General features: G+C 49.5%; 1 protein-coding gene across 4 annotated transcripts in view; it reads right to left on the bottom strand.

Moving 5' to 3' along the window:
* Positions 1 to 13,807, bottom strand: part of LRRK1 (leucine rich repeat kinase 1) — a 78,072-nt gene continuing 64,265 nt past the window's right edge. For all 4 annotated transcript variants that reach the window (XM_065688203.1, XM_065688205.1, XM_065688202.1 and 1 more), the window contains 6 exons: positions 13,049 to 13,200; positions 11,332 to 11,449; positions 9,922 to 10,038; positions 4,071 to 4,909; positions 3,400 to 3,501; positions 1 to 1,442 (listed from right to left, as the gene is read on the bottom strand). In XM_065688203.1, the coding sequence (XP_065544275.1) occupies positions 1,265 to 1,442; positions 3,400 to 3,501; positions 4,071 to 4,909; positions 9,922 to 10,038; positions 11,332 to 11,449; positions 13,049 to 13,200 (1,506 nt within the window). In that variant the 3' untranslated portion in view covers positions 1 to 1,264. The remainder of the gene's footprint in view (positions 1,443 to 3,399; positions 3,502 to 4,070; positions 4,910 to 9,921; positions 10,039 to 11,331; positions 11,450 to 13,048; positions 13,201 to 13,807) is intronic.

The following is a 13,807-nucleotide window of genomic DNA, read 5'->3' on the forward strand; positions in this document are numbered from 1 at the left end:
GGGGAGGATGAGTTTATTTGAAGATACACTCCTGTTTCTGAGGAAGGGGTTTTAGCAGCCTGCACCAGAACTGTGAACCAGAGCGTGAACCTGCCCGCTCGGCCTTGGCCAGCCTTGCCGATGCTCACACGGGTTGCTCGGCATAGAAAAGAAGAAGGTCCAAAATTCAACTGTACACCTTTACACAGGGTGCTCAGCCAGGCTCCCCTTATACACTGCTGTACATGCTTGGGATAACTGAGTGCAATTGTAGTCAGAGCCAATACATCATCCCAGGCTAATGAAGATACGGTGAAAGCTGTGGTGAACACAAGCTGCACAGATACACGGGCAAATGAAGCTTATTGCATTCCCGACACTCCCGAGTGCGTTTACCAGGAGGAGTGGAGCAAAGAGAGTTTTCAAACCTTCCTGGGTAAAGGGCTCCCTGTCTCACACCAGCAAGCATCTCCCGGGCCGAGGGACTTTGCTTTGCATCGGCCCTGGGTACAGTGGACTTTGCAACAGGGCAGTCAACCAGCTCACTCGCGTACCGGGGCCGTGCAGGATCGCTGGCAGCTGATCTGAGGCTCTCTCACAGTAGCGCTGTGCCCCAACAGCCTTCAGGAACCAGCAGCGCAGCGGCCAGCCGAAGCTCATCGCTGCATCTTACACCCGGGTGTCTGCACAGCAGTCACAACGGGGGCTGCACCTGAAGCAGCCTCTGACACACAAGCAGGGATGTGGGCAGCAGCTCCATAGTACTTCCAATGGGGTGGATTGTCCCATGGAGCGGGGTGCATTGTCCCATGGAGCGGGGTGCATTGTCCCATATTGAGCCGCACTGCCGGCCAGCAGGCAGTGGGGACCACAACGTGCTCAGGCTCCCAGGAAGAGCCCTATGGGGGTACGGGGGCTCTCCTGGCTGACAACAGACACCATAAAGCAGCAGCAGCAGCAGCCAGGGCATGCTGAAGGTGATGAAGGAGTTTAAAATGGGGAAGAAGAAACTGTAAGAGAGGCACCTCCACCTCCTGCTCTCCATTCCTGCAGGGGAGCGTGCGATGGAGCAAGAGAGCAGGGAGGTGGCTCCACTCACACTGGCCCCTTCAGTCCCCAAAGCCCTGACAGGGCTCCAGCCACAGGAACCCCACAGTGGTCCTTAGCAGCAAACCATTGCCATGCTCCCACCCCTCGTCCCCTGCTCTCGGGGCTGTGTCTCACGGTCCAGGCGCACTCGGAGCGGGATGCTCCCATCGAGCCCCGGCTCCCGGCGCCGCAGGCACTACCTCCTTTTCCTCATGCAGGTTTCGAGCCTTCCCAGCTCTTCATAGGCCTGGTAGAAGATGTCAAAGTCTCTGGCGCTCCAGCCCCTCCAGACAGCCAGGCACCGCTCCGTGGTTTCGCTCTGGAAGCAGCACACAACTGTGTCCTTTGCTATGAGGGCAGCATCCACCAGCGCCCTGCGAAAGGAAGGACAGAGCGGAGAAGGGCATCAGAGCTCTGCTAGCACAGTGCAGCACTGCTCACGGGGCATGCACTGACTCACACGCTTCCCTTTCCAGCTGCTGAATCTCTTTATAAGCTACAAATCCATGAGAAAGGAGAGTGTAACAAAGAGAGGGATCAGGAACCACGGCGAGGCAGAAGCAAGCGGCTTAGTGATGTGGGAAAGGGTTTCTAAAGGGTGCCCAAACATGCTGGTGGGTGCTCGTCTGTGGGACAGTCTGAGGCTGCCCTCAATCCAGACTCTTCTGCCTGCTGCCAGCTGGGCATTTTGAATACAGCTCCGTCATGGCACAGCTACAGGCTGCCAACAGCTTCCACAGCCTGCGGGAGTGGGATGGAGCCAGCCCTGCAGGCATGGCTGGGGCAACAGCACAGCGATCCACAAGGCTGCTGTAGGAGTCCGCTGTGACAGCATCACACTGCGTGCGCTTCCCTTCTCACCGGATCACACAGCAGCAGCTGAAGCTGCCCTGCTGATGCCACACGGGGATGAGGCCTGGCAGAAGGTGATGCTTTTGTCCCTTCAGGGTTCAGGGTTCTTCCCTGTGAGGGTGCTGAGGCGCTGGCACAGGGTGCCCAGAGAAGCTGTGGCTGCCCCATCCCTGGCAGTGCTCAAGGCCAGGTTGGACACAGGGGCTTGGAGCAAGCTGCTCCAGTGGAAGGGGTCCCTGCCCGTGGCAGGGGTTGGGGCTGGAGGAGCTTTAAGGTTCCTTCAACCCAAACCAGTCTGGGGTTCTGTGATTCTACGACAGGAATCCAGCCCTTGCTGGCCTCTATCTACCGCTCTGACAGCAGATGGGGGAAGACTGGCCCCAAACTGAGGCCCCAGATGGGGAGAACAGGCAGCAAGGGTTGTCCCTGGCAGCTGCTCCTATCACAAACTGCCCCTAAGAAAGCACCTCCCTTCCCTCACCTGCCCACCCTGCCCTGCCCTTGGAGGAGGCTGCACTCTTGGTCTTTATCCTGCTGGTAAAACAGGGTGAGTCAGTGGCCATCGTGCCTGAACCAGCCAGGCAGCAAAGCAGGGCAAGCCTGAGGTGTCCACATGGCTTCTCCTGACCTCCACACCTAACGTGGGCAAAGCAAAACCCCCTAAAGATTACCCATGAGCAATAAAGATGATGCTCGACTCCCAGCTAGCTGATAAGGACACACACTGAAAGCAGAGGGAATGGCAGGAGAGCTTTGATCTCTGGCTGTGTTTGCCTAATGGTGATAAATGGTGATGTATAATCCCTCGCAATCCTTAACCTCCATTTGTCTGGACATAAACAGTACAACCCCAGCCTGGCCTTTAAGCGATCAGCAGGAACACCCCCATCTCTCCAGCAGCCATTTATTTGCTTGGACCCTTGTTCACTGTATGAAACGTTTCAGTTAATGTGTGCAACTGCTCCCCCCCGTGCTCCAGGAGCCTCCCCCCGGCCCGTCACTGCCGGCAGCACAAAGGTGCTCATTTAGAGCCAGAACATCAACCTGATCCACGTGAATGCAGCCACAGCCAAGCACTGCGCTCTGCATAAATACCCCTCTTGTTCTGAGCGCAGGGCCTGAGGCTGCCAAGCTCCACTGCTCCTCTGCCAGGTGCCCTCAGAGCACCGGGGCCCAGCACCAGGCAGGATCAGCCCAACGTCCATCGCATTGTGCACGATGGTCCCCGTCTGTCTCGGTATGGGGTACTTGGTCTCTGTGGCTCTTGGAGACCAGGCTGTGGTCACGGTGCCTTCCCCTCACCTATGTCGTGCAAACACATGCCTTGATGTGCAACCACCACCTGCATCTCCTCTATCTGGGACCTTCGCAGATGCTGCTGGAAGCCAGGAGGAAGCTCACAGGAGCCTGCAGAGCCACCTTCTGCCACCCAGTGCCCTTGTGCCCCTGGTGTGATGGGCACTGCCCCATCATCCTCACCCGTAGGGAGCCAGCTCCCCAGCCTTCAGCACGGCGATCACTCTGCCCCGCTGGGTGCCCGATTCCTTCTCCAGCCCGATAACGATGATATCCCCTCCTCTCCTGGAACAGAAACAAGGGAGATGTCACAGGTATTCCACAATGGGGACTGCTGAGGAAGATCCGTGCTGGGTACCCATCCTCTGCTGCAACTCTTCCTGCAGTTATACAGCGTTCTGCAGGGAAAAGGGGCTCTGATGCCATTGAGGTGCATCTGGAATCCACTACACTGAGAGCCCCAGGCCAGGCCAAATCAGATTCCCAGTGGTTTCCATCAGCTCAACAAAAGGCAACAGGATTTGCAAGGCTGTGTGTGAGCAAGGAAGCTGCCTGCTGGTTTTTGTTACCTCAGTAGCTGGGGAACCACGGCTTTGAGTCTTACCACCCACCTTCTCACTCTGCTGAAATCAATCTGGCATGACCCGAGCTGTGGCCATGCTGCTCAACACCAAATAGCTTTAAAAAGGGGTAGAAAATAGATGTAACATTGCACTGGGAGCAAAGTGTCTTGTTTTTTTTTAGTCCAGGTGAATGATGCTGGGAATGCAGAAGCTCCTGAGTTAGCCTGAGATAATCTCACATTCAGCCCAGCAGGGATTTTGATGCAGTTCTTTGATAAGTGACCCGCTTACCTGGGGATCCATATGAGGTCTTTTACTGAAAGGATCTTGACAGCTTGGAGATGCTGCTGCATGTTGTCCCCCAAAGGCACAGCATCATGATCCAGGGAAGCCTTCAGCTCATGGAATTTGCCAGACTCCTCCAAATCAATGGAGAGGAGCGCACTGGAGAAGCTCGTGGGTGAGCTGGGCAGGCTGGAGGGGCACCGGGTGACCCTGTTAGGAGGCGAGGAGGAGTAGGAAGACACAGAGCAATAATCTGTGAGCGAGTCCTGGTGGTTCAGTATCTGGGTGCCAACCTCCGGGCTGTAGATAATGCTCATGTCCGCCAGCGGGCTGCTCTCCATCGCTTTGTGGTTGATGGGTGCTGTAGCTGGGATGGGTGCTGAGGGCTGCTGGATTGTGAACATGTCCCTGAGGGGGCTGCAGTCCCCGCAGAAGTAGCGTGCACAGAGCTGGTAGGTGGCAACGTGAAACATCACCAGGAAGTTGCTTTTATCATCCAGGCACCACACCACCTCCTCGCCGTGACACTCGGAGTTGCAGGCGATGGATGTGATCACCGAGGGCGGGCTGAAGGGCTCCAGCCTCCTGCTGATCTCCATCGAGGCGCAGTCTATGATGAGGATGCCGGGGCCGTTGCTGTACCAGACCTCGGCCCCGCTGCTGGCGATCTCCATGGCCCTCACGGGGTAGGGGTTCTGCCGGGGGTCATCGTCAGGGATGCTGAATTTGGACCTGTTTGCCGTGTGGGAGCACAGGTAGGAGCAGCTGTCCCCTGGGATGCCCTGGGACACTGAAAACACTGCTATGAGTCCATCCGACAAACCAGCCAGCACCACGTACGAGTTCTGCAAGGAAGAGACAGCAGAATCGCCACTGGATTCTTTCCTTCTCTGCAATCATAGAATGGTTTGGGCTGGAAAGGACCCTAAGGCCATCCAGTTCTAACCCCTTGCCGTAAGCAGGGACACCTCACACTAGACCATGTTGCCCAAGGCCTGTCCAACCTGGCCTTGAACACTGCCAGGGATGAAGCATTCACTACAAGAGCTTTCAGTCCCAGAGGCTCTGGCTGCCTCTCTCAATTCTACAAGTACCTCAGTAACTTACCCAAATCACTCAGTGATAACAGCAACATAAAAAGAAGTCATTACATAGAAGCTGCTGCAGAGCCATACTCCTCTCACCCAGTATTACCTCTCTCTTTATTGGCAAGGGAAGACAGACAGACCTGGCAGCCTGCCCCGAAGGTTAACAAATTCAAGCTGGAGTATGTTCAGAGACAGCCATCATGATCCTATGAATCCAGCTGTAGAAACCCGGCTCATTTCCAGAAAGGAGTAAAAGCTATTGCTATCAGTGTAGGCAGGAGAGGAACAGAAGAAACGCGGTAGAAAAGGAAAGAGAGGGAGGCAAACAGGAGCACGCAGTGATCGCTCTGCCTCCGATGTCTGCTGCTTTGACAGCCCTGCTCCTCCCAGGGACACCCTCTGGGATCCTGACAGCTCAGAGACACCCAGTGAAGGGCACAGAAGCAGCAGTGCTTCAGCAAAGCGGATCCCAAGTGCCATGAACAAACCTGCAGGTGGTTAAAACCTGCCCCTAACCGTACAGATGTGCTGGCTGCAGGAGCCATGGCTCCGTGCTGCTCTGCAGCCCTGCTCCAGTGGATGCCGTCACGTCCCATGGACGGGAGCCGGTGAGGAGGACACGGCTCGCCGGGTCTCCGGCTCCTCCAGCTCATCCCAGCCGTGCAAATGCTGTTAAACAGACTGGGAAATTAATCTCTCGGGAGTAAAACTCCCCATGACCTTGGGTCTGTACCAGGAACTCCCCCGTCTGCGAGGCAGATAAAACAATACCCACCTCAAAGGCCTTTCCATTTCCTCCCTGTGGAGCAATAAATTCTATATAAAGACCCTTTGCCCAGGGCTTTTTTGCTGTTGTTACAATCTGGTTGGACTGAGTGAGGCAAAGTGAACAAACCAGACAGCACCACCAGCTGAATGACACAAGCTCCCCCCTCTGCAGCGAGACAGGCTGCGGACTCAGCATCACCTCTTGCTGCTCGTAAATTAAGGGAAAACCTGTGTCTTTCCAGGGATCTTGGCTGTGCCAGACCTGGAAGACAGCTCCCAGGCTGCTTAAACCCAGAGAGGCCAAAATCAGTGTCTTGAATTGCGCTCAGATATCAAGGGGGCAGATAGCATAGGGTAAGTATTAGTTTAATTGATTGCCCTGTTTGCAAGGCTCATTAAGAGTCTTGGATAAAAAGCCATTATCCTGCATACAAAGTATGAGTAAAACCCTGAGTGTGCTGAGCCCGTATGACTAATCCAAGTCACAGCAGAACTTTACTGTAATGGGAAAAAGTAGGGAAGCAAGTGGAAAGTTGTGAAATGGGACCTGGACTTTAACTCAGTCCAGTCCCAATGCTCTAACCACTAATTAAAAGAAACCCAAAAGGCCTGTAAGTGTCTGGTGCCATGTCCCTGCTGCCATGTGGAACTGGTGCAAAGGCTCCTGGATGTGGCTTTGCCAGGGAGTTGCGTCAGTAGGCTGGAACATGGCACGATGCTTTGCACAAGCTGGGTTTTGGGTTATTCTTTCTTTGGAAAGGAGTTTGACTGTTTAAAACAGAACAAAACAAAGCAGAGCAGCCCACATTTCTCTGGTGAAAATGGGCCAACTCTTTTTCAGACCCTGCACAATAGGTACCTTTTACTAAAAACAGAGAATTTTAGATGGGAATATCTGACATTAACCACAATGCAGGTTATGGCAACGTGAACTGCTCTTAGTGTGACACAGGCCACTTAAAGTCTCCAGAGATCTCTGTCATTTTGCCTCATCTGAGCTGAAAAGAGTGGATTACCCAAGCACAGGCTTCATAAAAAGTATTCTGATTTTAGTTTATTCGTGTCAGCTACTGCAGAACAGAACCCAGCTTCCCTCTGGGTTCCACAGGCCAGATTGCCCCAGGACTGAGCAATCAGCGCTGTTACCAGGCAGAGCTGCATCACTGATCCCCACCCAGCTTCGCCAGCGATACCAAATTCTAGCCATGGCTGGAAAAGCACAATGGGGGAAGCAAATCTGGAAGTTATTTTGTGCTCTGGGGTGGTGATTGCTCACTGCCTTGGCTACTGGGACCTGTTTCTATCCAGTCACTGTTATCTCTCTGTTTAAGAAGCAAGGAGTGCTCAAGTGCTGAGAAAAGCCCTGAGCCTGCCATCCCTTGCCTGAGAGAAGGGACCGACCATTTCACAGAAGACCATGGCAAAGGCCACCACCCATGGGTTCCACTGACCCACCAGACTTCATTAGGTGCCAGTGCAGCCGGGCAGAACCCTTCAAATGAGGGTATTACAGCAGTGACCAGAGGCAGGCAGGGCAGCAGCCTCCAGAAACCTTAAGTAACTTTCTCAGAATTCATTTTCAACATTTGGGCTCCATAAAGAGCCAACAAAAACACACAGCAACAAAACTGCATTTGAAGTCTCCGTCCTGCCAGAAGTCCCACTGTGCCAGGGAGGAAGGCCTCTGAGCGGGGCTGTGATGGTATGTGATGTGCAGGAGATGAGCTGGCTCCAGACGTCCTGTTCTCGTAGCTAAGGACAGTGCAAGGCTTGGAGCCATCAGGAGCAGGTTAAGAAGAAAAATACAGCCCCCAACAGCCCAGCCTTGGTCACCTCCTCCTCTCCTCCCCGCAGGGTCTGGCACTGCTGGCAGTGAACGCCGCAGCAGGCTGCAGCCTTTAAATGCAGCTTTTGTTTTCATGTGTTCCAGGTTCCTGCAAGGGGCCAGAGTCTTGAACCATTCAGGTTTCCTTCTCCCTCAACATCTCCTCGTAAGAATGCTGCAAACCAATTCAGAAAGCATCTTGTTTTGCTCTTTTTAACCTGTTTGTTTGCTTATTTGGGTTTTATTTTCTGAAAGGAAATGTTCTTGTTTGCCAAACCCAGTGATGCTGGTGACAGAAAGCACGCAACAAAAAAGCTTAACTTGTACAAGACTTTTTCCTTGGCGGGAGAGTTTTGGATTCTGGGGCCCTCTCTGCTGCTTTTAAATTTCCATGATGCTTCCTTTGGATGAGAAACCAAGTTTTGGAAACTATTTCTTTTGGATCAGTCTTCCCAAGGCAGTCGTAAAGAATTCCCCTTCCCAGCAACATCCCTCGGCAATTCTCTGACTGCAAGTTACCTCACATCTCGTCAGCTAAAGGCTTTCTTCCCAGGGAAACGCGGGCAGTTCTGTTCTCCACTGGACAATAATGGCTGTGTGATAACTCTTGATACAGCTCCCTATGCTGTGCAGTGAGTTTGACAAGTGTAAGCTTTCCACTGAGCCTTGCTGGAAGAACTGGCTCCTTCAAAAAGCGGTTTAGTTTCTTGCCAACCTGGTCTGCACATCCCTATGGCTGCTGCTCTGGCTATTTCACTGCCAAGCTCATTCATAGAAAGGAGAGAGGAAAAAGTAAGTCCAATAAACTAAGAAGGAGTACGGCGAAGGGATGTGGATTTCTGGAAGGTTGGGTAGGGTCGGGGGAGGAAGGGAGGTGTCTAGACTCAATATTACTATTGTAGAGCCTGGCATTATTTATGACATTTTCTAGGCAAGCCACAAACTGGAAATAGAAACCAGGAGACATAAAGCCACTCGTAACCCTTGAGGAATGGCTTTGCAAGCTGTATGACAGTGGAAAAGCTGAAAGTGAAAGACTCGTTCGACTGTCCTGGACAAAACCTCAGGCAGCATGAAAAAGAAATTTGCCCTGCACATCAGAAATGAAACTCCAGGTCTCAGAGCCAAAGAAAGCTGAGAGATGCAGCCTCCCGGCCGGTGAAACTCATCCCTCTGCCAGCTTCACATCTATGCCCTACTTTAGTCCTCCTGCCACCATGTTTGGAAGTGAAGCAGTACACCTTACACTAACCATCTGCCTCGGAGTCAGTCTGCAGAGATGATGCAGTTGGAGCCAGAAATGGACAGTAACTCAGAACGGGCACGTGGCATAAAGCAGCTCCACTGCTGCTCTGAGAGCTGCTCCATACTGAGCTTTTAGACACTTACCAGTCTGCTGGCATTTGCAGAAACTACACAGCTACTAACAATGCTGGAACATAATTATATGTTTTCACTTGAGGTGGCTGTAAGCAAACCGGAGGTAATTTAGCCCCACACCTTTTTATACATCTCCCAAGACTTGCACGATAGGCAGTCATGTCCCATTTCTCTTGCCAGTAACTGGATGTTAGCAATTCCAGAACTAGGTAGTATATAACTCTTGTTATTACCTGTAACTATCTGTATTATCTATGAGATTATTACCCCTACGAGCTGTATTACCCATGTGTTCTCATTCAAAACCAAAAGAGAAGTGTGGCTGAGCCTAGACAGTATTATCAAGATGATTGTGTACACAAATGACAGGATGCACACACACCAGGGAAAGAGTAGTTACCAGAGCTAGGATACAGGATACTCAAACCCTGCATCAGCGGTTGACAAATCTCCATTCTAATTATTGTTTCATGTCGTCTCTACTTTCCTTGATCAGCCTAAACATTGTCTTCCAGTGATGTGGAAACACAGCTGGAAAACTTCCTTGCAGAGGAATCTGATCTATTTTGACCATTTTCTCAGCAGGCTTGGAAGTGCCAGCTTTGGTCCCCTGACTCAGGTTCTTGCCCCCACCTCTCTTCCGGCAGAGGCACAAAGATCTGGAAGCCTTCTCCCCACGCTGCCAAAATGTGCCTGGGCATTGCAAAGTCCAACACGAGCTAGCAATGAGCCACACAAACTCTGGCAGCTTGGCTTAGTCCCACAAATGCCCCTTTCCCTTTAGGTTCCTCCTTACCTTTTTGACAATGGGCATTACTAGAAAGCAGCTCACAGTAGCAGGAGTGTCTAAACACTTCTGTGGAGTCTTTAAAGGACACATGCCCTGCAACCCGTACACAGAAATCTTCTGGTCCTGTGAAAGAACACATAAAACTCTGTAAATTTCAATCATCTTTCATGTTGTTCATATTTTAATACCTGAAGAGGATCAAATTGGTTCCAAAACCATTTTTCACTTGCTATCCAAAGCCTGGCTTTCTCTTCGTTTTCCCTGGAGATCACAGGATAGAAACCAGGTACTACCTTCCCTAGGATGAGCTGTGGGCAATGTATGTGCTATCCAGAATCCACCAAAATCACCACTACAGGTGTTTTACCACCACATCTAAAAGCAGCATTTGACAACCCTGACTGCACAAACCCCAAACGCGCCAGGACAACTGAAACATGTTGCATGCATCTGTCAATCCAAGGAAAGCCAGTATTACACTGTATGTGGAATTACACCTGTCCCATAACTCATAAATCTACTAAACTGATGTAGAGCACCCGGTTAAGGGAATAGCAGCACATTTCATTTTTATTGAAAAGGTGGCAATACAGTGCTTTAAGATTTTCGAATTCTATTTTTTCTGTCATTTTTGTTATAAAAAAAGAGGAGTATTTGAACTTTACCTCCATTTGGGAACAGAAAAGGTCAGTATGTCTTATGTGCTTATGGGGGAAAAAAGCTGTATTCTCACTCAGTTACAGCACCTATCCTAGGGTGGAGGGAATTAACCAACACAAATTATTTACTCAGTAACTGTGACCTTCTTTCCCACAATGAAACACTGAACTTCAGGACCATTTCAGTTTGTTTCAGCTATTTTTAACTTGCTTTGTGTCAAATGGTTGTGTTGGGACTGGCTGACACTTAACACAGCCCTTTGTGATGGCTCTGAGGGATACATCAGCCATGCTCTCTCACTCTTATCTTTTTCGCTGCAGTTTTCCATGGTGAACACAAAACCTGGGTACCCATTTCCCACCAACTTTCAAATCCCTCGGGCCTCTTTCAAAACCCCACCCTTCCGGGCATGGTTTCTTTCACCGCTTCCCTTTATCGCCTACAGATAAGGACATTTCCCAGATGAAACCCTGGGTACGGATATGCTACAATCCAGAGAGTTTTGCCCCGGAAAGTTGAAGTTCCCACGATTGCTTTAACACCAGGAGGCAGGATTTTGATCTAGGTGTCAGCTGTCTGACGTGTAGAAACAATACACCCAAAGGCAGCAGATGCAACGTCACGCTGCTCATCCAAGATGCCCATGGTCTCAAACACTCTCAGCTTTACTGATTTAATAAGCTGTTTCTCTTCATTCGTGTCTCTTCTAATGAGGTCCCTTCTTGAGCAGGGCACTTAGACTCAACCAACACTCACCTCTGTGGCAGCCCAAAGGGCATTCTGAAATTTGAGTTGGCAGCATAGCTTCATTCCTGGGCAGCTCATGCGCTCCACCTCTATGACTCCCTTCTCCAGGTTCACCACTGTGTAGTTTCTGAAAGGAGCAAATAACAATTTCCTATAGCCAGCATTTAGCCTGCACACTGCTGCAGGATGGTACATGGCATTTTTGGCCAAGCCACAACACGACTGCCCAGATGTGCACGATGCTGCAAGGATCTACAACCCTCCCAACAGCCATTGTAAAGCAAGAGAAATACAGATGTGCAACAAGTCTTCCTCAGGGGGCAGATATGCAATTGTTTCTATGAAGATTTAAACTCAGCTATCTGACTTTGTGCGGAAATGGATGAGGAGAACTTATGTGGTTACTATAATTCAGCTGTGAGACAAATAGCTCCAGCTGAACAGCAGTATTACTAGCTATTAATAGTAATTAATAGCTGTGAGGTCTTAGCCCATCTTGCCCATTAGGTTCTCCAGAGAATATGTGCTCATTTTCCAAGTTCACTGCCTTAGTATTATCTGGCTTCATTACTTATTCTAGTACATAAAACAGAAGAGCATGATTCTTCCAAGTAAGAGCAAAGACCTGTAACCTGATAAAATGATTTCCAAACGTGACTGATTAACATTTTTGTAAGTACACGTATTTTGTTTGGGGAGTTTATTGGGTTTGCACGTTTGAACAATAACTGGATATTCACACCCACATCTGTGAGCCCCAGATGTTTTACCAACTGTGGCAAGAGCAATTACACAGCCTGAAATCTGTCACATATAAGTAATTTGTTATTCAGCAGTCTCCAGCAAGTGGATTGTCCAGTCAGGAAGCAGATTCACTGAGATATATTGCTGTGAATATCTGGACAACATCCATGCATTCAAATTACATCTGTGAGTCCCATGTGTTTCAACAGTTTTAGCAGGAGTACTTGTACTGTCTGCACTGAACGATTGAGCAGGCACCACGAAGAGCAAAGCAGATTGTTCATAAACAAATCACGTCCCTTTCCCATTAGGTTAATGGTTACAAATAATGAACACATTAATATAAAATTTAGATCAGTTTGTGACTGTTTCCAAAGAAGACTGAGGCTATAAAAATCAGTAACATCCATAAAAATAAACCTAACTAGCCATGGGTCACATACGGCTGAGCAAAATGCCATCATCTCAGTCACAGTTTAATAACATTTTAAGCACATGCCTATTCAGTACAGCACACATTTTACTGGCAGTATACACTTGGATGCACACACAGCTTCAGGCATGTAGTTAACTCCTGATGATTTCAATAGGATTTAAGCATGTGCTTAATTGCTCTGCAGAATGGAGATGGAACTGCAGTCGCAATTAGGAAAGGTTTAGTGTTAAATGGCCTCATTAGGGAAGGCAGAACATGTCTGCTCTCATGTACAAATGCTTCATCCTGTGTGTGTGAATCACTACACTGCCCTAAGCTTCTCCTCATATTAACCGAAGCTGAGTTAAGCTCATTAAATAGCCTTTATAAAGCAACCACTGTTCGCAATTAAAAGAGTTTGGGAAAACAATGTTCACCGTATCCTTGGCACTCACCCAAATCACTTTCACCTTCTCTTTACCTCCCTCCCAGAGGCATGAAGTGAAGACACTGAAGGGTTTTTACATAAAAAAGAAAGGAAGAAATTACAAATATGAGCTGTCTCACCTGGTGTCTTCCTTGCCATTCCAGAACACCACAGTGTAATCCTGTCCTTGGGAGCAGAAGAAGGAGGACTGCTTCCCACAGGATAGCAGGTACATAAATGTTGCAAAGGTAGGATCTTTCATCTGTCCTACCACAGAAATGGCCAGTGGACGCTGTGGGGGAAGGAAAAAGGAAAGGCATACATCACACAAGACAGCCAGAGGTCCAGATCATAAAAGAATTACAATAATTATTAATTATGAAAGCTGGAGAGCCAGGAAGTGGCCTTCTTCAATAAAGACATCTGCTACTTTCTCAGATCTGCACTAAATTCTCCTTATAAATCCCACCTCATTGGTTCTTAGTATCCTCTGTACCCCACTGAAGACAAACCTCTTCTGTTTGTCCATGGCTTGATCAGTGATTTTCTTACACATTTTATCAATTCATTTCTTCAGGTTTATGAATTTTGGAAGTTGCCCCACTGTCACTGCCATGACTAATAGCTGTGAGTCAAGCTGACCTTTGTCTGCAGGACATCAGCTATTAAACACCAACTTGTAATTAATGAAAAACATAATGCAGCATCATCCTTTTCTCATACTTCAAACCCTTTTATTCCTCACACTGCCTTTCACAATATCAAGGGTTTGGAAATCTTTGTAGTTACACTCAGAGCATAGTATTGTAGAAATCATGGGTAACATCTTGCCCTGGTGAAATCAAGACCCAAACTGCCACTGACATCAAGGGACCTTCATGTCACCGCATTGTCTAAGG

The sequence above is a fragment of the Lathamus discolor genome, chromosome 8 (genome assembly GCF_037157495.1).
Source record: "Lathamus discolor isolate bLatDis1 chromosome 8, bLatDis1.hap1, whole genome shotgun sequence".
NCBI lineage: Eukaryota > Metazoa > Chordata > Aves > Psittaciformes > Psittacidae > Lathamus > Lathamus discolor.